This window comes from Sinohyriopsis cumingii, chromosome 16, assembly GCF_028554795.1.
Source record: "Sinohyriopsis cumingii isolate HCF-2022 chromosome 16, ASM2855479v2, whole genome shotgun sequence".
NCBI classification, from domain to species: domain Eukaryota; kingdom Metazoa; phylum Mollusca; class Bivalvia; order Unionida; family Unionidae; genus Sinohyriopsis; species Sinohyriopsis cumingii.
This window is the reverse complement of record NC_142976.1, coordinates 12,020,245-12,045,756: the sequence shown is the minus strand read 5'-3', so window position 1 is coordinate 12,045,756 and position 25,512 is coordinate 12,020,245. Positions and strand designations below refer to the sequence as shown.

General features: G+C 33.7%; 1 protein-coding gene across 2 annotated transcripts in view; it reads right to left on the bottom strand.

Annotated features, from left to right (window-relative positions):
• Positions 1 to 25,512, bottom strand: part of LOC149779949 (uncharacterized) — a 51,859-nt gene continuing 26,347 nt past the window's right edge. For both annotated transcript variants that reach the window (XM_089936647.1, XM_089936648.1), the window contains 2 exons: positions 14,918 to 15,056; positions 1 to 11,090 (listed from right to left, as the gene is read on the bottom strand). In XM_089936647.1, coding sequence (XP_089792773.1) covers positions 10,980 to 11,090; positions 14,918 to 15,056 — 250 coding nt within the window. In that variant the 3' untranslated portion in view covers positions 1 to 10,979. The remainder of the gene's footprint in view (positions 11,091 to 14,917; positions 15,057 to 25,512) is intronic.

The window sequence follows — 25,512 nt, the reverse complement described above, 5'->3', positions numbered from 1 at the left end:
CATAAATTAACATTTTAATTATAGCTGTATAAAACTCATGTGAATGTTTTTCACAACTTCAATAGCAGCATCACATTAAGACTGTATCACATTAAGACTGCATCACATTAAGACTGTATCACATAAATGCATAATCATAGTGTTCTTTAAATACAAAATCCCCTCCCCCACCCCATCATGCAATCCCAATAACCCCCAAGTCCTGGCCCAGGTGAAAGATCAACGTTTTAAAGTCTTAATAAAAAAATCTATATCAAATGGGTCACAATAAACTTTTGCCTGAAAATTTTATTATCATTTTAATAGTTCCAATATTAATTTCACAAATCTATGCCATTTTCAGGATTTATTGCTCCACCTTAAAAATATAAAGAAAATAAAAAATACAAATTTGAGGGTACCCATATTTATAAATAATAAGCCCATCACTGATGATGAGTTTACCCCGCCCCCGCAATTTTAACAGTTTTGGCCAATATTTACTGAGGATAATTTAATCCAGCCCCATGTGTTTCAAAATTGGCTATTCAGGTGGCTCTCTGATTTTATCATTGAAGAAATGCTGAAATCAATGAAACCATTTTTTTATTATTTTAGAACCAAATGGTTACTACATAATTTCCCCAGTTTTAGTCAAGTTTGTGGGGGCAAGTCTCACGGGCAACCAATTAAAAAAAATTGTAGCATTATGCAATACCTTGCGCCAGGCCTGAGCTAACAGTACACATATTATTGTCTAAGTTAATGAAATAAAGAAAAACAATTTAAAAGGAAGACTGACAAATAGATCAGAAATATCAATAGTGTAGGATAAAATATGCAATATTATGATTTCAATTACTGTGTGGGCACAATTTAATGGACAGGATCATATAATCTATATAAAATGGGGCCAAAACAATCCAAAATAAAACTTAAATTTATAAACTTAAATATATATACAAGTATGTGATTGTTGTTGTTGTTCAAGGGTTTAATGACATTTTTCAGCACAAGATAGGCTATACATGGCGGCCAGTATAACTGGTGGAGGAAGAACCCTGGAAAACCCAGGGAAAAGCCACCGACCCACAAGAAGCTACTGGCAGGCTTTCCCACATACCCACGCTAGCCAAGCCTTGGACTAGAACCCAAGCAAACAGAGGTGAGATGACAGTGATCCGGAATGCTAAGCACTTTACAGACAACTCGGCCACACAAGTATGTGAAAAGCAAAACTATTTTTATATGCATATAAAGCTATGCACTAATACAGTATGGAAATGTGAGTCCAACTGATATGTACAGTTTAAAGAACACAGAACTCATAATCTGAACCAAGTCAACTTGAATAAAACTTGAAAATAATACAAGTCATCAACATAAACTATTGTTTGCATCTTTCATGTAAAAAGTTGTAATTTTTCTAGCCGTAAGTAAAACTACAAACTATAGATTACAAAAAAAGGTGACAACTTGAGAGGTATCATCTAAAATAACATTTACTATCAAAAATAATATTTAATGCACATCGATTTGAGAAGAGATTGTAAAGATATTAAGTCTTTGTAAAATATCAGAGCCTAAACATAGAGCTGCCTGGGTTTAGAGTCATGAAATTTTCTCATTTAATTTGGTCGATTGTGACTTATTCTTCTGTAGATTATATACTGGAAGTTTATATTTATTCTAAACCATGTACTAAGAGTCGTTAGCTAGATTTTTATATGCTGATAGAATGTTTAACCTTTATAATGTTTAGACTTATACACATATGCTTAACTTAATAATGTTTACAGTTTTATACAAGTATGTTTAGTTTTTGTAATGATTACAGTCTTGTACATGTATGTTTAACTTTTATAATGTTTAGACTTGTAAAAGTATGTTTAACATTTATGTTTAGTCTTTTGCATGGATGGTTAATGTCTATAATGTTTAGTCTTATACATGTATGTTTAACTTTTATAATGTTCACAGTCTTATACATGGATGTTTAACTTTTATAATGTTTATAGTTTTATACATGGATGTTTAACTTTTATAATGTCTACAGTCTTATACATGTATGTACAACTTTTATAATTTTTACAGTCTTATACATGGCTGTTTAACTTTTATAATGTTTACAATCTTATATATGGATGTTTAACTTTTATAATATTTACAGTCTTATTCATGGATGTTTAATTTTTATAATGTTTACAGTTTTATACATCGATGTTTAATGTTTAGCCTTATACATGGATGTTTAACTTTTACAATGTTTTGTCTTCTACATATATGTTTAAATTTTATAACATTTACAGTCACAAGACATGCATGTTTAACTCTCACTTTTACAGTCTTGTACTACTTACAGATGATTGTACACAATACAAGTCTGCATTTTTAAATCAAATATCCCGTGTATGTTAATGAAGCCTGCATTTTTAAATCAAATATCCAGTGTATGTTAATGAAGCCTGCATTTTTAAATCAAATATCCAGTGTATGTTAATGAAGTCTGCATTTTTAAATCAAATATCCTGTGTATGTTAATGAAGTCTGCATTATTAAATCAAATATCCCGTGTATGTTAATGAAGCCTGCATTTTTAAATCAAATATCCAGTGTATGTTAATGAAGTCTGTATTATTAAATCAAATATCCCGTGTATGTTAATGAAGTCTGTATTTTTAAATCAAATATCCAGTGTATGTTAATGAAGTCTGTATTTTTAAATCAAATATCCCGTATATGTTAATGAAGTCTGCATTTTTAAATCAAATATCCAGTGTATGTTAATGAAGCCTGCATTTTTAAATCAAATATCCCGTGTATGTTAATGAAGTCTGCATTTTTTAATCAAATATCCAGTGTATGTTAATGAAGTCTGCATTTTTAAATCAAATATCCCATGTATGTTAATGAAGCTTGCATGTTTAAATCAAATATCCCGTGTATGTTAATGAAGCCTGCATTTTTAAATCAAATATCCAGTGTATGTTAATGAAGTCTGTATTTTTAAATCAAATATCCCGTATATGTTAATGAAGCCTGCATTTTTAAATCAAATATCCCGTGTATGTTAATGAAGCCTGCATTTTTAAATCAAATATCCAGTGTATGTTAATGAAGCCTGTATTTTTAAATCAAATATCCCGTGTATGTTAATGAAGCCTGCATTTTTAAATCAAATATCCCGTGTATGTTAATGAAGCCTGTATTTTTAAATCAAATATCCCATGTATGTTAATGAAGTCTGTATTTTTAAATCAAATATCCCGCGTATGTTAATGAAGTCTGTATTTTTAAATCAAATATCCCGTGTATGTTAATGAAGTCTGCATTTTTAAATCAAATATCCTGTGTATGTTAATGAAGTCTGCATTATTAAATCAAATATCCCGTGTATGTTAATGAAGCCTGCATTTTTAAATCAAATATCCAGTGTATGTTAATGAAGTCTGCATTTTTAAATCAAATATCCCATGTATGTTAATGAAGCCTGTATTTTTAAATCAAATATCCTGTGTATGTTAATGAAGCCTGTATTTTTAAATCAAATATCCCGTGTATGTTAATGAAGCCTGTATTTTTAAATCAAATATCCCGTGTATGTTAATGAAGTCTGTATTTTTAAATCAAATATCCTGTGTATGTTAATGAAGTCTGTAATTTTAAATCAAATATCCCGTGTATGTTAATGAAGTCTGCATTGCTCTCATTTAAATGTACCTGGCTTTTATTTACATTAGTATGGTTTGAAATGAAATAAAATATTCTGACCAAAATGGTTTGATGTTTTCTGGGATTATGATTGATGCAGTGTCTCTGGCCTAAGCTAAATGCATTACAAAGTGATAATTCAAGATTAAAAGCAAATGAGTCATGTTATGAAAATCTACTAATGTTTTTGTCTACAGCATCATAGAAACAATTGATAGAGGTCTGCTGCAAAACAGTAGTATATCCACACTTTTTTGGCATTTATCTTTACAACTAATATTATATGCATATATGTTCCCTGCCTCCAATGGGATGGATTATGATGATGAGATCATTGTGTACATGTTCCCTGTCTCCAATGGGATGGATTATGATGATGAGATCATTGTGTATATGTTCCCTGTCTCCAATGGGATGGATTATGATGATGAGATCATTGTGTACATCTATAGTCAATCTTATCCCAAGGTTTAAAAACTCTTATCATAAAAGGTGTAGGAGTTGCACAGCACAATTCAATATGCATACACACAAAGCTATAGGTAGGTTAACTTGACCCATTTTTAAAGTGTGAGTTTAATAACAGTTTACTATATGTATTGCAAATCTCTTCCACCCTTTACTACCCAGAGGCAGTATGTATTGTGTGTACAATGTTTCATGGAAGATTATAAAAGTCCTGGCTCTACTGGGTTAAAAAAAGTTAACTTAAAAAAAACAAACAAAAGGCATACAAAACAAAGATGACAGCAGAAAAGGATAAAACCCTTAAATTACAAACCCACATTTTTCATAGGGACATATGTCTACTTATTGGATCCAATGAGGAAAATAATTCTGTAATACATGCAGTCAAAATAAATTCTCTGGGTTACCTATTCAACTGCAGTGAAATCTTCCAAGTACATTTACTCCTGTACACTAAATATATATGGACAGCGTTCTTTTGCATACCAGGGCCCAGCAATGTGGAATGAATTGCCCACTGAACTTAGACACAAAGACACAGTGATCACATTCAAGAGGGCTCTCAAAACTCACTTATTTTGACTGCAAGAACAAACTTAAAGACCTAATAATGTTTCCTACCTGAAATATTCTCAGCATGTCTTTTATTTTTTTAATGTTTTTTCTAATTTCATGGAGTTTGTTTTTTAATAATATTATTATATGTTTTTTATCTTATAGGTGTTGACTAATGTTGTAAAGCACTTAGAGCTTCTAAAGATTAGGCGCTATACAAAGTCCTCATTATTATTATTCATATAAAAATTAAAAAAATCAAGATAAGAGATGCATGAACCTCCATCTTGCCTATAAACTTCAGTACCTGCTATAGTTTTGTAAATCAATTCATATATTTCAGTCAAAATTTTGCTAATAAATGTATTTTCCACAAAGAAAATGTCATTTAAACAAGTTTGCACCATTATGTAGATTGGAATACTTTAAAAATTATACCTGATATTTTAACTTATAGTTATTTGCAGATCTGATCAATTATTAACAAAAAATGTAGACACTATATATTTCCAAAAAGTCAACCGAAGAGACTGATAGTCTTCTAGCCAAAAATAATGTATAGGAAACCATGATATGTATGTTTCTTCTGTACTTCTACTCTTTTTAAATTCAGAGTACACTGGGCCTTCCCCATTATATTTAAAGTGGAAGGGTGATTTGCCAGAGTGGGTGAGGGGTTTGGGGGGACCTCTCCAAACAGCAGTACAGGTTTTTTGTTAAGGTAGCCCAGTGTAAACTAAAAGTAGCCACTGCAGGTAAAAGGATAAGGAAAGTCCTGAAACCCGAATACTTAGATTGTTTAAATCTAAATTATTGTCTTAAACAAATAACAACAATTTATTGAACTGACATAATTCATAGTGTTCTAAAGATGTCTCCACAAACTGGGTTTGATAAAAATCCACTGAAACTCACAGGTGTTGTCATAATCAAAAGCAATCCCAAGTATGCCCAATATCACTGACCTGGCTTAGATAATTTAACAGTTGACTATTTCACTATGCAGGCTTATGAAGTATTGTAAGAACACATCCTGTGTAAACTATCTTCCAAACTTTATATCATGTTGATTTTTTTAACATTTCTAATAAAATTTCTTTCTAAAAATTAAAGCATAATCAATACACAGTTTCTTCCTCAAAAGTGAAGTCATCCAAGATAATAAATAACCCAACTGCTAAAAATACAGCTTCAGGAATGGGAGGTAATCCAGTCAGATGCAAGATAACATTATTAATATGCACCAATCTTGCTTATTATTGAAACCAATTTAGATCCAATTGAGAGAAACGCATATTCCAAGTTTGATCAAAATCAGAACACAAATATGGCTTCCAGAGTGGTTACAGGCCCAGCTGATAGATCCAAGATGACATCATTAATATGTGTGGTTCTCAATATTATCAAACTCATCTATAAGACTGATTATATAAGCCAATATTTCAAATTTGATAAAATGTGGATTAGAAATATGACTTTCAGATTAATAACAAGCCCAGCCAATCACATGCAAGATGATATGCATACATGTCAATCATTATCAAGTTTGTACGGGATCTTGAAGCTGGACAGGTGGGCTAAAATCCCCAATTAAGACCATTGGCTTTATGGCCAGGTCCCAGTCAAGAACTTTGGCATTATGGCTGGGTGGGCTAAGACTCCCAGGGCCAGCCTTAGGCTCACGGGGCCTTGCATATTAGTAATTTTAAAATATGTCTATTCAGAAAAGTAATTTTAATGCAATGGAAGAAAATTTTAAATTCAATATTATATAAAACTTGTTTAAAAGTTTATTTCCAAATGCCATACTTACAGGGGCCCGCCCCATGTAAATCCAGGTGGCCCTGCCATTTGCTAAGGTTGGTGCTGAAGACCCCCAATTAAGACCTTTGGCTTTATGGCCAAGTGGGCTAAGATGCCTAATCAAGACCTTTGGCTTTATGGCCAGGTGGGCTAATATGCCCAATTAAGACCTTTGGCTTTATGGCCAGATGGGCTAAAATCCTGGTCAAGACCTTTGGCTTTATGGCCAGGTGGGCTAAAACCCCCAATAAAGAATTTGGCCCAAAAATTAATGTCTGAATACTAGTGATAATTACTTTATTGGAATACTAAATACAAAATTCATTTACATATGTACAAGTCACTGTCTTCATAAGATCATTGAAATAAAATGTAAACAATGACCTTTGACTTGACCCCAAGGTTAATAAGTCCGGTTTTCACACTCTTTCACATAAATGTGGTGGTCACATCTGTACCATTTTTTATTCAGAAGCGAAAACCGATGTCAATACAATCATTTGTGTTAGACTAACTTAAGATTTTCCAGATGGCCTCTATAGTACCTTATTGGACGTCAGATGAGCACCATTTTCATTCAGAACTACATACTTGTGGCAATGAACTTTTTTTTTTAAAACACCATATCAATACAACCATCATGCAGGAGAAACAGCCAATATATATATTTGGGATGACTATCATGGCAGCCATTTTGAAGGCAGGATCACCATCATATTAATATATATATAAACAACAACGTATTGCAACAAAACAGGGGCTTTTGTAAAAATGAAAAACAACAACCAACCATGAAACATGCTAGTATGGTCATCCACTTAGAAGAAAAGGCTGCAACAAAATGTTTAAAAATTTTTGGAGGTCACATTGGCATCATTTTTAATTAGTACCAACAATATATGACACCCTTTTTAATTAGGACCAACAAGATATGGCATCATTTTTAATTAGGACCAACCATATATGGCGTCATTTTTACTTAGGACCAACAATATATGGCATCATTTTTAATTAAGACCAACAACATATGGTATCATTTTTTATTAAGACCAACAAGGTATGGCATCAGTTTTAATTAGGACCAACAAGATATGGCATCAGTTTTAATTAGGACCAACAACATATGGTATCATTTTTAATTAAGACCAACAAGATATGGCATCAGTTTTAATTAGGACCAACAACATATGGCATCAGTTTTAATTAGGACCAACAACATATGGCATCATTTTTAATTAGGACCAACAACATATGGCATCATTTTTAATTAGGACCATCAACATATGGCATCATTTTTAATTAGGACCATCAACATATGGTATCATTTTTAATTAGGACCATCAACATATGGCATCATTTTTAATTAGGACCATCAACATATGGCATCATTTTTAATTAAGACCAACAACATATGGCATCAGTTTTAATTAGGACCAACAACATATGGCATCAGTTTTAATTAGGACCAACAACATACACATCAGTTTAAATTAAGACCAACAACATATGCATCAGTTTTAATTAAGCCCTACAACATATGGCATCATTTTTAATTAAGACCAACAACATATGGCATCATTTTTAATTAGGCCCAACAACATGGGTATCATTTTTAATTAGGCCCAACAACATGGGCATCATTTTTAATTAGGACCAACAACACGGGTATCATCTCAAGATAAGCTGTTCATGAATGTCAAGCCTGAAGATGTTGATCATGTTCATATTGTTGGCAAAATAAATAAGAAAGGGAAGGCCCAGTTGATCATTTGGTTCCAGTCATACAAGGCAAGAACAAAGGTTATTTGTGCGAGAAGCTACTTCTGGCAGAGGATGTTACCAAATACCATTTAAATCTGGTAAAAATACTTAGGAAGCTAAAGGAGGCAACAAATATTAAATGGCACTAGACCTTTGAGGGAAAGATCAGCAGCAACATACAAAAGTTAGTACTAGAAAGCGAGTTATCACCATGAAGAAAACCTCACAAACCTACAAAAGTTAGACAAATTGATTGCAGAAATAGATGCTGCAGATGGTGAAGAAACTGCACAGAGAGGAGCTGGAAATAAAACAGTATACAATGCAAGTGCTGAACTTGACTGTGACAGTGTAAATACCCCATCTAACCAAATTTAGTGACTAGACCAAAATAGTTTCCTCTGGAAGTTCTCATGTTATAAATGTTTCACAGTATAAATAACATGCATTCTAGTCTACATAATACTAACTTGGGTATAATGTTAAAATTCTGTTATTCTAAACATATAAATTATTTGTCTCTACCTAAAATATCCCAACAATAAACCCCTGTATATATAATGCTTAAATCAGTAATGTTTTTAAGATACCTTTTCGACTAAAATCTGTGGCTGATTATCACACACTAGTCATCAGGTGCTAATTGGACATGCAACACAATTTAGGTTGAGAAATAAAACTAATTTTCAGCAAGTACATGCTAGACAAGAATCTTCAGAAATTCTTATATATCTTTCACATTAAAGGTTTGGAACACTCTGCTGGATCCAGTAAATCATGAAACATATTATTTTAATATTGAAACATAAAGTTTTACCTACTCTGTATTATTATGTTGGTAACATGAAATTATCACTTATTCATACCTGGATAGGAAACAACTGCAGTGATTTAAATAATAATATATTGTGAAATTTTCTTGCTGATAGCCCATTAAACGCATCTAGAGAGGACCATGAGACTGTCTACCATGTAAAGAGGACCATGAGACTGTCTACCATGTAGAGAGGACCATGAGACTATCTACCATGTTGAGAGAACCATGAGACTGTCTACCAAGTAAAGAGGACCATGAGACTATCTACCATGTAGACAGGACCATGAGACTGTCTACCATGTAGAGAGGACCATGAGACTATCTACCATGTAGAGAGGACCATGAGACTATCTACCATGTAGAGAGGACCATGAGACTATCTACCATGTAGAGAGGATCATGAGACTATCTACCATGTAGACAGGATCATGAGATTGTCTACCATGTAGAGAGGACCATGAGACTATCTACCATGTAGAGAGGACCATGAGACTATCTACCATGTAGAGAGGACCATGAGACTGTCTACCAAGTAAAGAGGACCATGAGACTGCCTACCATGTAGAGAGGACCATGAGACTATCTATCATGTAGACAGGATCATGAGACTGCCTACCATGTAGAGAGGACCATGAGACTGTCTACCATGTAGAGAGGACCATGAGACTGTCTACCATGTAGAGAGGACCATGAGACTGCCTACCATGTAGAGAGGACCATGAGACTGTCTACCATGTAGAGAGGATCATGAGACTGCCTACCATGTAGAGAGGACCATGATACTGTCCACCATGTAGAGAGGACCATGAGACTGTCTACCATGTAGAGAGGACCATGAGACTGTCTACCATGTAGAGAGAACCATGAGACTGTCTACCATTATGTTTTTATTTCTAAGAAACTGTTAGTACCAAGACAGATACTAATTTATTGCTTACACCAATTATTCATCCCTGTTAGTACAAATGTGTTATTGTTTGGATCAGCCAAGATACCAAATGACCTAATTACTTGCAACTTTGAAATCTTCCAAACTTATATCAAAGATTCTAAATGATTTCAATAATCATCAAAGACAAATTACCTACTGGCATGATCCTCCTGTACCTGCTACAGAACCCCTTTATAAGCCTTCTCCCCATTCTCCATATTTCTCTTCTTCATATTTAGCAGTTGTGCACTTATTTTGTATTACCTTTTCTAGTACAATGAAATCTTCAATATTCATTTGTATGAATACACTGTATTTCTGATCCATGCATGAGTGTTTACTGTTAGTCCTTGCCATTTTTCATGTACCTACTTGTGAACTTGGGGGAGGAAGGTTGCTTTGTAATGAGAACTTCTAGCCCAACCCCATATGCTGTAATTATGGTGTAAGTAAAATATTTTTAAAACCAACAAATTATTTTGGCTAGGTAAGTAAACTATACAATATGTTCTTAGAAATAAATGCAAAAACATGAAATATTAGCTTTATATGCAATGTCATAACAAAATACTGCTTTTAGATGAGGTGAAAATTGCCAGGTGTTTCACACCCAGCAAAGAAAGATTAACTTGCTAGGCCTGAACATGTTTTACCAAATTATTGTCTCTTGGTGCATGCCTGCTCAGACATGTATATAAATGTTTCCTTATATTTTCTGACTTAAATTACAGTAACTCAAAGTACCAATGCACTAATGATCCATGAAAAATGGACATTAGTGATATTTGGATCCAACCCTAAGGTGAATTTTTATTGACAAAAATGTCTGTGCAACATCAGTTTATTTACACCCAATGAGTCTCCAATCCATCTCCAAAGTGTCAGTAAGCCTGGCTTGGTAACTTTGATCACTATGGTAACTGCTAGACATCCATTACTCTGGATCCTGGACTTTCAAGGAAAGGCAACTCCATAGTATTCATGTCCTTTGGAGTTAAAGCACTTGTATGAACACAACAGTGCTCGCATTGGGACCAGTCCACTTAAATTGCCTAATTTCAAGTCCTGAAAAAGTAAAAAAATGCCAGAAGGAGATACAAATTTAAAACTTTAATTCTGCCCATCTAATTATTACACTCATCTGATGTATGTAATGTGTATTTCAATTTTAGGGGGAGGGGTTATGATTGATTTTCTGTCAATCATGCAAAGTACCAATAAAACGATTGAATTTCTATCCCCATTTTAGTTGACTTCCAACAGCTAATGTTGTATTTACTTGATGACTGCTAACTGGCAAATGAATTGTCACTTTAATGCAGCTAAGGGTCTACAGAGATGATCCACTAGTCTGAAACATGGTAAGGGAATGTTTTGTCAACTGGAAATTAGCACAAAAACTGTAACTAACAAGAATTCTCTCCTATTACATTACATGACTAACTTTACAGAACTACACACTAAAAATAGTGGTGGGCAAAATATGGCCTGTGGTCTGAATCAGGCCCATGTAAACTTTTTAGATGGTTTATTATATGAATTGCATTAAGTGTATTTACTTTGATGTGGAAAGAATGTAATGGGGTCATTATACTATTAATAGATTGTGAGGCAATTTCATTAATATAGTAGATGGCTGCATTCCTAACATGTACAAAAGTGTTTTGTTGCTACATGTATTCATAACATGTACAAAAGTGTTTTGGCCCTGGTTGTATTCATTGCATGTGCAAAAGTGTTTTGGCCCTGGCTGATTCATTGCATGTACAAAAGTATTTCGGTCCTGGCTGTATTTATAACATGTACAAAAGTCTTTTGGTCCAAGCTGTATTCATAACATGTACAAAAGTCTTTTGGTCCAAGCTGTATTCATAACATGTACAAAAGTCTTTTGGTCCAAGCTGTATTCATAACATGTACAAAAGTCTTGTGACCCTGTCTGTATTTCAAGTATGTAAAAAAGTGTTGTGACCTTGCCAGTATTACAAACATGCACAAGTGTTGTGGATCATTCTGTAATTTCAAGCATGTACAAAAGTATTATGGCCCAGACTGTATTCCAAGTATGTACAAAAGTGTTATGGCCCAGACTGTATTCCAAGTATGTACAAAAGTGTTATGGCCCAGACTGTATTCCAAGCATGTACAAAAGTGTTGTGGCCCTGACTGTATTCCAAACATGTACAAAAGTGTTGCAGCACTGACTGTATTCAAAGCATGTACAAAAGTGTTATGGCCCTGACTGTATACCAAGCATGCACAAAAGTGTTGTGGCCCTGACTGTATTCCAAGCATGCACAAAAGTGTTGTGGCCCTGACTGTATTCCAAGCATGCACAAAAGTGTTATGGCCCTGACTGTATTCCAAGCATGTACAAAAGTGTTGTGGCCCTGACTGTATACCAAGCATGCACAAAAGTGTTGTGGCCCTGACTGTATACCAAGCATGCACAAAAGTGTTGTGGCCCTGATTGTATTCCAAGCATGTACAAAAGTGTTATGGCCCTGACTGTATTCCAAGCATGTACAAAAGTGTTATGGCCCGGACTGTATTCCAATCATGTACAAAAGTGTTATGGCCCTGACTGTATTCCAATCATGTACAAAAGTGTTATGGCCCTGACTGTATTCCAAGCATGTACAAAAGTGTTGTTACAGTACTGACTGTATTCCAAGCATGTACAAATGTGTTATGGCCCTGACTGTATTCCAAGCATGTACAAAAGTGTTGTTACAGTACTGACTGTATTCCAAGCATGTACAAATGTGTTATGGCCCTGACTGTATTCCAAGCAAGTACAAAAGTGTTGTTACAGTACTGACTGTATTCCAAGCATGTACAAAAGTGTTGTGGCCCTGACTGTATTCCAAGCATGTACAAAAGTGTTATGGCCCTGACTGTATTCCAAGCATGTACAAAAGTGTTGTGGCACTGACTGTATTTCAATCATGTACAAAAGTGTTATGGCCCTGACTGTATTCCAAGCATGTACAAAAGTATTATGGCCCGGACTGTATTCCAATCATGTACAAAAGTGTTATGGCCCTGACTGTATTCCAAGCATGTACAAAAGTGTTGTTACAGTACTGACTGTATTCCAAGCATGTACAAATGTGTTATGGCCCTGACTGTATTCCAAGCATGTACAAAAGTGTTGTTACAGTACTGACTGTATTCCAAGCATGTACAAAAGTGTTGTGGCACTGACTGTATTCCATGCATGTACAAAAGCACTGTGGCACTAATTATTAAATTCTTAGACATGTACCTTACATTATGAAGCCCAAATATTCTGAGATTTTGTAACTCTGCTTACAACAAAGTTTGAATAATAGAGCTTTCAAAATATTCTAACATGGTTATTATATTTCATCAATAAATTTTAATCATAGATAAATCCATACATGGAACTCATAAACTTTTCAAATAAAAGTCTCTATTTCTCCAGACATAATCATTTGAAGTCCCAGTTTTACTCAAGGGGAACCATGCAACATTTGCAGACATAATTTTTATGGGTTAAATACATAATCAGTATAGATTTGGAGATACCATGAAAGTTTGAAAATAAACCATTTATAATGTCTGGTTTAGCCTTTTTCTGGGGAGGGCTCAATTTTAACAAAGGCACATTTTCAAGTTAAGATATTGGTAATTGTTCTATTCTGAACTTGTTCTGGTGTGTCCAGAAATACTGATGAATAATAACATGAAATAATTATTAGCAATTCACTGAAATAATTTACAATTAGATGATTATGAACCTGCCTGGAAAGGGAGACCTACACGTAAATAAACAATTCCCTCATCATGAAGGTCTGTACATTAATGAATTTATTTTGATGGTCATCAATTCCATCGTTTTGGGAAAAAGGCAATTATTTGGGGTGCTTCAATTCATTGTTTGTGGAAAAGGTCTAGTTGTTTCCGTAGAAGGATCCTTGTTTATTGGGTCTTTGAATTTGTGGTTTGTGGCAAACCAGAAATCCACCAAAACTGGTACCCAAAGAAATCTGCTAAAACTGGTACCCAAAGAAATCCATCAAACAATCCACTAAAATTGGTACCCAAAGAAATCCATTATTACTGGTACCCAAAGAAATTCACCAAAACTGGTATCCAAAGAAATCCATTAAAAAAAAATCCACTAAAACTAGAACCCAAAGAAAATGAGTGAATTTAGTTTTAGCTAGGACTTAAATACAGTATGAACAAAGACTCTGAACAGCTGTTGCATCCTGCACTGGCAGATGAGGATTACTATTGTTTGTTCTACTGATTACTTCTAACAACATGCACAGACCCAGATCTGCTAGGATATTATGCAGTTGCAGAACTGGATCTGTATAGTTTGCTGTTGGACTTGATTAATAAGGGAGTAAATATGGTATATTAGGTGGCTATTTGCATAGCTCTGGTATAAATAATATGGTTTATTTTTAATGTAATCTTTTTTCAATAAATTCCTTAATTACATATTTTTAGAATATATTTGTAAATATTTGGCTTCAGACTTGAAACTGTTATTAATTTACGGCCAGATATCATATTAGATTTTGCTGTTTTATGCTAGAGTTTGATCTTCATACCATTTTTTAAAGCAATAAATGGCCTAGTATTTTCAATGAAAAAGAAAGTGAGGACTAGATAAGCTTGATGAAAATGAATCACTGATTAGAGTTGTATGAATGTTATTAGTTTTATTGATGACAAAAATATATCTACCCTTCAGCTAGAATCAACTAATTGCAAGTGAGGAGATGACCACACTCAAAAGTATACAATTTTCTAAATGAATCAGTTTTTCTCTTGAAATTGTTAGTACTTTATTATAAAGTAGGTAAAAGAATGTTATCCATGGGTGATAAAAGCCCTAAAAAAAGAGTACTCACTGTTTTTGCATCAATAAATCTGACACACTCAAGCCAGGTGTTGAGGAAAGACTCGCCACAGACGGCACACTTGCTTGCCTGAGCTAACATGTCACGTATCTGAGGATAGTGGCGGATTGCACGTCGAAGGTAAGACCATCTGATAATTATAATGATATTCAATTAAAAAGAAACTGACAGCACTTGAAATCTCTAAAGAAACTTGATACTTCGCACACATGAAGAAATTTGGGTTGTTCTGAATGCTCAAACATCTATACATAGCAATGCAAAGTAATTTATAAATTCTCTTATATTTTATGCCCCCTGTATTTATATGGACTCTTACCCATATCCTGTCATATCCAGTCACCTCTTGTTCATTGTAAACTGTGTTTTTGCTCAGTAACTTCAGAAGCACAAAATGGATTGAAACGAAATTTGGCAATTAGGTGTAAGAATTTGGAAGACCTTTTCCTGATTCAATTTTCACCATTATCTAACAAAAGGAAACATATTTATTTGAACAGGCAGCTGTGTTGTATGAAATATTTGTAGTTTTTAAATTAGAAATTATGTTAAACTTTGTGGTTTGCAATGTGGAGCAATTTCACTCTTCAAAGGCAGCTAGATGTACATATTATATACATGCATATCCACACATTTCATTTCTTCCTTTGAACATGTCTTTGCATGCATATCCACACAGTTCAGGTGTTCCTCTGAAAATGTATTTACATACATATCAACACACTTCAGGTGTTCAACTGAACATTTTTACAAGCATATCTACACACTTCACGTGTTCATTTAAACATGTTCTGCATGCATATCCACACACTTCAGGTGCTTGTTTGAACACGTTTTTCTAATATTGTCAAAAAATATACATTGCCCCTCTCCAAGTGCAGCAATGAAAGACTGGAATGTTTCCTGCACATCTTTGAATGTCCTGCAATAATACTGCATATGGCTCCATAAATACTAAATAAACCAGTTTAATTCTCAAATTCCCCATTGTCAAACATTTTTCAGAACCTTTCCTAAAAATGAATTAGAGAAGAAATATAAAACCTTACTGTGCAACTATACTAACTGCATATCTAGACAATAAAGTTTCAATAAAAATCGCAAGGTGATATGGGAGAAGTAATGACAATCTCTATTCCCCAATTATGCCTTTTTGACAATTTAGCCAGAAACCATCTACACTAACCACATATCTAGTGTAAAAAGTTTCATTATATCCTCCACGCAGTGTAGGTGAAGAAGGAATGACAAAGTAAACTCCTAAAAATATCCCATTTCAAAAAAGTTTTCATGAACTTTCCCCCAAATTGCTCATAAGAAGCAAGCAAAACCTTCATACATAGCTACACCAATCATATATCTATCTACAAGTTTCAAGGAAATCCCTGAAGCAGCTGAAAATGTGAAGCAATAACAAAATGAATTACCAAAATACCCCTTTCATGACAATATTCCAAGAAATTGCACCCAAAATGGTCCTAAAGATAAAGTCCTCTATGTAGGCACCATGACAGGGATGTTCTATAGTCCTCTGTGTAGGTACTAGTAGGGCATGGATAATACTAGCCAATGGATCTCAATGACCTTGATCTTCATCAAGGTATGTAGCTTGAACTAAACCGTCTGTGGAGAAATGATTATTTTCTAGCTTACTGTGCATAAATCATCTTTTTCCTATTCAAATTACCACAAATGACCTTTAGACCCAAGGATCAATAGGTTTCTTTATTATCCTAGTACACAAATGACCTTTAGACCCAAGGATCAATAGGTTTCTTTATTATCCTAGTACACAAATGACCTTTAGACCCAAGGATCAATATCATCCTAGTACACAAATGACCTTTAGACCCAAGGATCAATAGGTTTCTTTATTATCCTAGTACACAAATGACCTTTAGACCCAAGGATCAATATCATCCTAGTACACAAATGACCTTTAGACCCAAGGATTAATATTATCCTAGTACACAAATGACCTTTAGACCCAAGGATTAATATTATCCTAGTACACAAATGACCTTTAGACCCAAGGATCAATAGGTTTCTTTATTATCCTAGTACACAAATGACCTTTAGACCCAAGGATCAATAGGTTTCTTTATTATCCTAGTACACAAATGACATTTAGACCCAAGGATCAATATCATCCTAGTACACAAATGACCTTTAGACCAAAGGATCAATAGGTTTCTTTATTATCCTAGTACACAAATGACCTTTAGACCCAAGGATTAATATTATCCTAGTACACAAATGACTTTTAGACCCAAGGATCAATAGGTTTCTTTATTATCCTAGTACACAAATGACCTTTAGACCCAAGGATTAATATTATCCTAGTACACAAATGACCTTTAGACCCAAGGATCAATAGGTTTCTTTATTATCCTAGTACACAAATGACCTTTAGACCCAAGGATCAATAGGTTTCTTTATTATCCTAGTACACAAATGACCTTTAGACCCAAGGATCAATATCATCCTAGTACACAAATGACCTTTAGACCCAAGGATCAATAGGTTCCTTTATTATCCTAGTACACAAATGACCTTTAGACCCAAGGATTAATATTATCCTAGTACACAAATGACCTTTAGACCCAAGGATTAATATTATCCTAGTACACAAATGACCTTTAGACCCAAGGATTAATATTATCCTAGTACACAAATGACTTTTAGACCCAAGGATCAATAGGTTTCTTTATTATCCTAGTACACGTGTAAAACATCCAGATTGTTTTGAATTTAATATAAAATAAAAGTTATTCTGCAAAACCCATTTTTCTTTGTGCTACACAAGAAAAGTAAAACCTCACTACACATCAACACCAACTACATATAAATCCCACAGAGTTCTTTTCTTACTTCAACTGCAAACTCTGCACAAAGTTTTGTTAACTGTTGGTGAAGAATAACTGCAAAAGGCATTCTGTCTAATTATTAAATACAAGACATCAATACATCTAGGAAGGGAAGTAAAGACTGCCTTGAGAGTATGTTTTCCATGGAACTTAAACCCAAGTGAATGTAGAACATCAACCAGCTGTTGGTGTGTATCAGTTCTAGTCCAGTGTGGAATATCTGATTACTTTTACTGTCAAGTGATATCACAAAGCTAATTAGATTAAGGCTTACACTAAGGTGGACATGATGTGTGATTGTGCAGAATCCTTCTTCTTTTAGTCACAGTTAACTTGATCTTTGAATTTTGGCCCCAAGATCAAACTGAGTTCTTCATCACCCAAATGCAAGTCATCTATAAACTTTTGTTAACTGTTGATGGTGGAGAACTCGAGTTACTGTACAGGAACAAATTTTATTCTTTCAGTCAGTGACCTTGACCTTTCAGCTTTGAGTCTAAAATTGATATGGGTCTTCCTTCATCAATAATAATAATAATAATAATAATAATAATAATGACCTTATTTAAAGAGGGTAACACAATTAGCTAAAAACTAATCTACCTTGAGGCCCTCATACAAAGGAATTCATTTATTTAAGCTGCATCTCTGAAGCCACTGGATATATTGGGTTTGGAAGAAGGAAATAGAGTGGGCATTTCTAATCTCAGCTGGAATACTATTCCAGAGCTGAGTTCCAGAGTATTGGAAACTTTTTTTAAATAACTCCTTATTTGGTTTGGGAATTTTATACTGTTTGGTTGACATGGATCGCAGGTGGGGAGTATTACCAGGTAGCCTATACTGGAATAGTGATTGTAAATATTCAGGAGCACTATTCTGAGATATCCTGTACATTAATTTGGCTTTTCTCAAACAGATTCGGTCTTTAATAGGTAATATTTTTAACCTACCAGCTAAACTTTCCTTGCTTTCTTTCTGGATTGATATTAGCCCAAATGCTCTTTTTGAAGATGTGCCAGCTTTGCTATGTTTTTATCATTTGAATTACCCCATACTGTACTACAGTAGTCCAAATAGGGTTGTATGTAACTGTTATAAAATAGTTTCCTGTGCCTTTCAGGGAGAAAATGTCTTATCCTACTGAGAAGCCATAAACTTGAATTGACTTTTTTACTGGTATGTTTGATATGTTCAGTCCATGATAGGTTATTATCTACCAGAACACCAAGTAGCCTATCATGACAGACTATTTGCAGATTTGTATCCTTCCATGTCAGACATAGTTCATCACTATCAAGATTTGTCCTTCTTTGCCGTGTTGAGATAAGTAATATTTTAGTTTTACCAGTATTTACCACCATGCCATTACATGTGCACCAGTTTTTCAGTTTGTTTAGGGCATTCTGTAAAGAAATTTCGAGCTCATGCTTTGTGTTTTGGATGTCTGACAATGTTGTGTCATCTACATAGAGATCTGTAGATGTTATTGAGTCTCTTAGTAAAAGTGGTAGGTCATTAATAAATAAAATGAATAGTAGTGGACCTAGAATTGAGCCTTGTGGTACTCCATATCTAATTGTTTCAGGTTCAGACAGAACGTTATTTATGTAAACATGTTGTGTTCTCTCATTTAAGTACGAAGTAAACCATCTAATTGTTCCTTCATCACACTGGTAGATTTTCAGTTTCTTCAAAAGGATTTCATGATCCACCATGTCAAAAGCTTTCCTGAAATCTACAAATACAGTTCCTATTATTCTACCTTGGTCAAGTGCTTGAAGCCATTTATCAGTTAGGGAAATCAAGGCAGTCTCACAGGAATGGTTCTGTCTAAAGCCTGATTGATTAGGGTGTAACAGCAAGTGTTTGGTTAAATATGACATGAATGAGTCATGGACATGTTTTTCAATCAATTTTGACAAGTTTGGTAGTATTGAAATTGGTCGGTAGTTATCAGCATCATCCTTAGAACCAGATTTGTGAATAGGAGTTACTTTTGCAGTTTTCCATATTTTGGGGACAGATGAGGTTGCAATACTTAAATTAATTATGAATGTTATGCTATCTACAATAGCAAAGGCAGAAGATTTAATGAGTCGTGGACCAATCTGATCAAGTCCTGTAGCTTTCTTGGTATCAAGTTCACTGAGACATTTTTTAACAAAGTTTTTTGACACTGGTGGGATAGAGAAACATACCTCCTTTGAGATTTTACTGCTGCAGAACTTTTTCAGTTCATTAAAGTTGTTTTCTATCACTGGCTCTTTTAACTTTGTGGTAATGTTGATGAAAAAATCATTGAAAACATTTGCAATGTCAGTTTCATCAGTGACTATGGTGTCATTTACCAGAAGTGAGTGAATTTTATTTGTCTGTTTTATGTGCGTTCCTCCAGTGAGTTCATTGACGACTTTCCAAATGGAGTTTGTGTTGCTCTTTTTGTTTTCAAGCAATGATTGATAATAAGTTTTTTTAGCTTTTTTGATCATACTTGTTATTTTATTTCTCCATACTTTATATTGTGCATGGTTTTCCATAGCCTTGAATTTGTCTCGTGTTTTCATAGCATCTAGGATTTCAGTAGTAAGCCAATTAGGTTGAATATCAGTGTTTACTCGATGTACTTTCAGTGGTGCATGCTTAGATACTACATCCATAAACAAGTCAGTCCACACCCTCATGGCTTCATCTATGTCATCCAAATTTTGGATCATACTCCATGGAACTTTATATAGGTCATTGAGAAATTGTTCTTCATTAAAAGTTTTGAACGATCTGTAAGTGATCGTTTTATGTGTATTTTTCTTATTTTTCTTGCATTTAACCTTTCTTGTCAAAAAAGTAGGATAGTGGTCACTAAGACCAACATTCGGTACATATCAATGTGCAAGCCATTCACTAAGTTAAGTAACTGTTCATCAGTTATACTGGCAATGCCATCTCCTTATCTAGTGATGGCAATTTTGACCATCAGCCATACTGGCAATTCCATCTCCTTATCTAGTGATGGCAATTCTGTCCATCAGTCATACTGGCAATTTCATCTCCTTATCTAGTGATGGCAATTCTGCCTCTAATAATCCCACCATCTCGCTTTTACTATTTTTAATTACTAGCTCTTGTCATGCTTGTCTAATTTTATACTTGTATCACTGACTGAATAATCTTTTCATAAAGTTATACACATACTTGACTGAATAAAAATAAAAATAGCAATGATACAGAAAAAAGATGGTACGTATTAGTATTATTTTAATGATGATCATGATGACAAATAATTTATTTAGATATGTCAGATTTAAAGAAAGAAAGATAGTTAGACAATGATCAGCTGCTTCAATGATTTTGAATATCCTTCTATACCAAAAGAAGACAATAGGAAAGTATGCGTGATTTTGAATATCCTTGTATACCAAAAGAAGGCAAATAGGAAAGTATGCATGATTTTGAATATCCTTCTATACCAAAAGAAGGCAAATAGGAAAGTATGCGTGATTTTGAATATCCTTCTATACCAAAAGAAGACAAATAGGAAAGTATGTGTGATTTTGAATATCCTTGTATACCAAAAGAAGGCAAATAGGAAAGTATGCGTGATTTTGAATATCCTTCTATACCAAAAGAAGGCAAATAGGAAAGTATGCGTGATTTTGAATATCCTTCTATACCAAAATAAGACAAATAGGAAAGTATGTGTGATTTTGAATATCCTTCTATACCAAAAGAAGGCAAATAGGAAAGTATGCATGATTTTGAATATCCTTCTAAACCAAAAGAAGGCAAATAGGAAAGTATGTGTGATTTTGAATATCCTTCTATACCAAAAGAAGGCAAATAGGAAAGTATGCATGATTTTGAATATCCTTGTATACCAAAAGAAGGCAAATAGGAAAGTATGCGTGATTTTGAATATCCTTCTATACCAAAAGAAGGTAAATAGGAAAGTATGCGTGATTTTGAATATCCTTGTATACCAAAAGAAGGCAAATAGGAAAGTATGCGTGATTTTGAATATCCTTCTATACCAAAAGAAGACGAAGAGGAAAGTATGTGTGATTTTGAATATCCTTCTATACCAAAAGAAGACAATAGGAAAGTATCCATGATTTTGAATATCTTTCTATACCAAAAGAAGACAAAGAGGAAAGTATGCGTGATTTTGAATATCCTTCTATACCAAAAGAAGACAATAGGAAAGTATGCGTGATTTTGAATATCCTTCTATACCAAAAGAAGACAAATAGGAAAGTATGCATGATTTATTTAAACAGTTCACTATCTTGATTACTTGGATTCCCATGTTATAGAGCTAATAATGCACTCAAACATTACTGAATTAAGGGAACAAGTCTTTTTTTGAAGATATGAAGATGTCATAGTAGTGGTTTTTACACTGCAAATTAAGTTTTACCAGATACGCTTCAGCCAAGTCTATAAACCGGGCATTTGAGACAGTAAAACCACCAGTAACATTATCAAATCTTGAAACACAAGTCTGTTATCTTCTTTGTAACACACTCTGGAATATTATGTCTACAAAGAGCCAAAATTCATTCTTGGTGGTACTACATCGCTGGGACAGTTTAAAATGGATTCCGTCAGTTTACTGTGGATTTTACTGCCTCAAATTTTGAAGTTAGGCTTTTCAGATGGTGTGTGATACATACATCTTTATGTATGCAGACATTTTTTTAAATATATGCACCTATATGAGTCTATTAATTCATGTTTTTGAGCTTACATCCATCAATCAATTCATACAAAGAAGCAGACAGATGGCAGGCTAGGAGGAATGGAACACATGAGGTTGTTCCTGAACCATTTGTCAGAAGCTGTGGATTGGAAATATCTAATGCCCATTGTCTGGATGCCATTAGATAAACAATATTGAATATGTTGATGGAATACATACATATACATACATATATATATATATGTTTGAGAATCTATTTTTTAGTTAAAAAATCAATTAAACATATATGTTGATAAAATTCATTTACAGATCATGTCTGAAGACAAACAATATCATCTGTGAGTATTAGTTGAAAGTTTACATTTAAATTGTATCCACAGAGGAATGATATCATTTTATTATATCTGCTGTTCGACATTATACAGGTTTTCAGTTGTTATATTTAAGTTTAAAGATTTAAAAAGGTGGAAGAATGAGTATAGACTACAGTGTACCTGTTCTATGCCTGAGACAAATGTACATGGTCTATGCCGGAGACAAGTGTACAAAATCTATGCCTGACACAAGTGTACAAGATCTATGCCTCAGATAAGTGTACAAGATCTAAACCTGAGACAAGTGTACAAGATCTATGCCTGAGACAAGTGTACATGATGTATGCCTGACACAAGTGTACAAGATCTATGCCTGACACAAGTGTACAAGATCTATGCCTGACACAAGTGTACATGATCTATGCCTGAGACAAGTGTTCATGATCTATGCCTCAGATAAGTGTACAAGATCTATGCCTGAGACAAGTGTACATGATCTATACCTGAGACAAGTGTACATGACCTATGCCTGAGACAAGTGTACACAATCTATGCCTGAGGTGAGACTAAATGTTGTCTTTCAATCAAAATAAACTGAGCACCAAGTAACATCAAAGCTATTCCTGGAATAATTATGAAACTGCAATTCCAAATCAATAAATCACATGAAGAATCAAGAAGATTCATGGTTTTGGAGTTCCAGGTTTAAGCTGATGGTTCGTAAGATTGTATATACATTATCATGTAGTGGAAGACTATATAAGCTTGTGAAAGGAATCTTATAATTCACATTCAAATCATACAGTAATATTCATGAATATTTATCATTTAATAAATTTATACAAATAAAAAGTCACTTGTCAGGCTCCAAGAAGATATTATCATCATGTAATAAATTCAGATTTTTACTCATTACCCTTGCTCAAAAAATAAATATTTTTATACTTTTGTTAAAATAATACTTTTTCTTCAAATATTACTTTCCCAAAATGGTAAGCTGTGTAAAAATTATATTTTTCAAACTTGATGATGAACCTTCAACAAGGCAATGCACATTATTCGCTAATCACTGTATATACTCACTTGTAAGAGGAGTCCAACTGCAAAGTGAATAGACCCAGATCTGCCATCACATAATGTTCCAGCAGATCCGGGTCCACACAGATTGTTAGGAGTAATCAGTGGAACAAACAACACAGACCCTGATCTGCTGGCACATTATGTGATAGGAGATCAGGGTTTATGCTGTTTGCATTTGGCCTCATCCTACAAGCGAGCATATTTAGCAGGTGAAAAGCATACAATTACATGTACCACATGCAATATCATATTTCCAAAAGAATACAGCCACATACATATCAGCTATACATTCATGCAAAACCAAAGACTACCATTACATTCCATCTCTTCATTGTTTTCACGAAGCCATAATGGGAGATATTGAATCTGAGTTAAAATACATCAAACAATTATCAAGTTTGGTAATAAGTGATCATAAACTGGTATAACAGATATCAGCATAATTCAATACTATTAACAATGAGATTTGTATTCTTAATTCTGAACTGTGAAGATAAAAAAAATGTTCAAATAGTCAGATTGCATTCCAGTATAAAATAAAAATAAAAGAAGGCAATCAAGGAATAATTTAAAAGGTACAGGTGCAAGATCAATCATAAAGGTTTTTTAATACAAAGGCATGCTAGAACAATAGTAAAATGGCAGCTAAATATGTCTCACAATTGCAATTTAGAATTAACAGACCAATGCAAACTTAAATACTTCAAGGTTAACTCTGTCCAAAAATTAGCAATGTATTTAGCAATTACAGGGGAAAAAATTATGTGACTGTAATGACAGAATGTTAATGCAATACTGAAAACTTAATGTTACACAAACCTTTGATCAGTTTGATGACTTTTGATGCTATGTTATGGTTACCATAATAGAATATAATGATTTGTCTTCACGTATTGAGCAAACAGAAGCAGTTCTTCATTGATGATTTCTTCAGCATAAATATCCATATATGATAATGCACTCCAATATTCTTTTGACATCAAATCTTCATCAAATTCATGTAATAAACAGGGTCCACTGCAGACAGAAGTTTTTTTAAAACCATTTTATGAGTATTATTTTGTTTGTAATACAATAGAAATAATTTCTATGACAAAGATTGCTAAGGACAATTAACTCCTTGGAAAGGTACCATCTTGTTGGAAAATAAAATATATTTGCTGATGAGAAATTAATAGACATATTTAGCTGTATGTTTAATTGTTCAATAAATTTAAATCATACACTAGGTTATATTGTCCTGGGCAAATTGCAATTTTCATTGTTACCAAGATTTCCATATGACAATTCGAAGACAATAACTTCCACTTTACGAATTTGGAACTGAAGTTTTAAAAATTTGAAGATGTCCTTAACTCTCATAAAGTTTCAAATTAAATAAAATACTGTTACAGCAATAATTAATCATCAATGCTTTAGATACAGCATAGGTTTGTTTGAATCCCTCTTACCAGTACTATTAAATAAAATAAAACAGTGAAATACGTGAATCAATCCTTCTGGTTTCACTCCAAGCAATTCTAGTATAAACACTTCGCATGCAAATGGCAGCACAATAAATCAGAAAATAATCTGCATTTCTTTTTAAGTGTTTAGATCTTGAGAAAAGAATTTATTTTAAACCATATT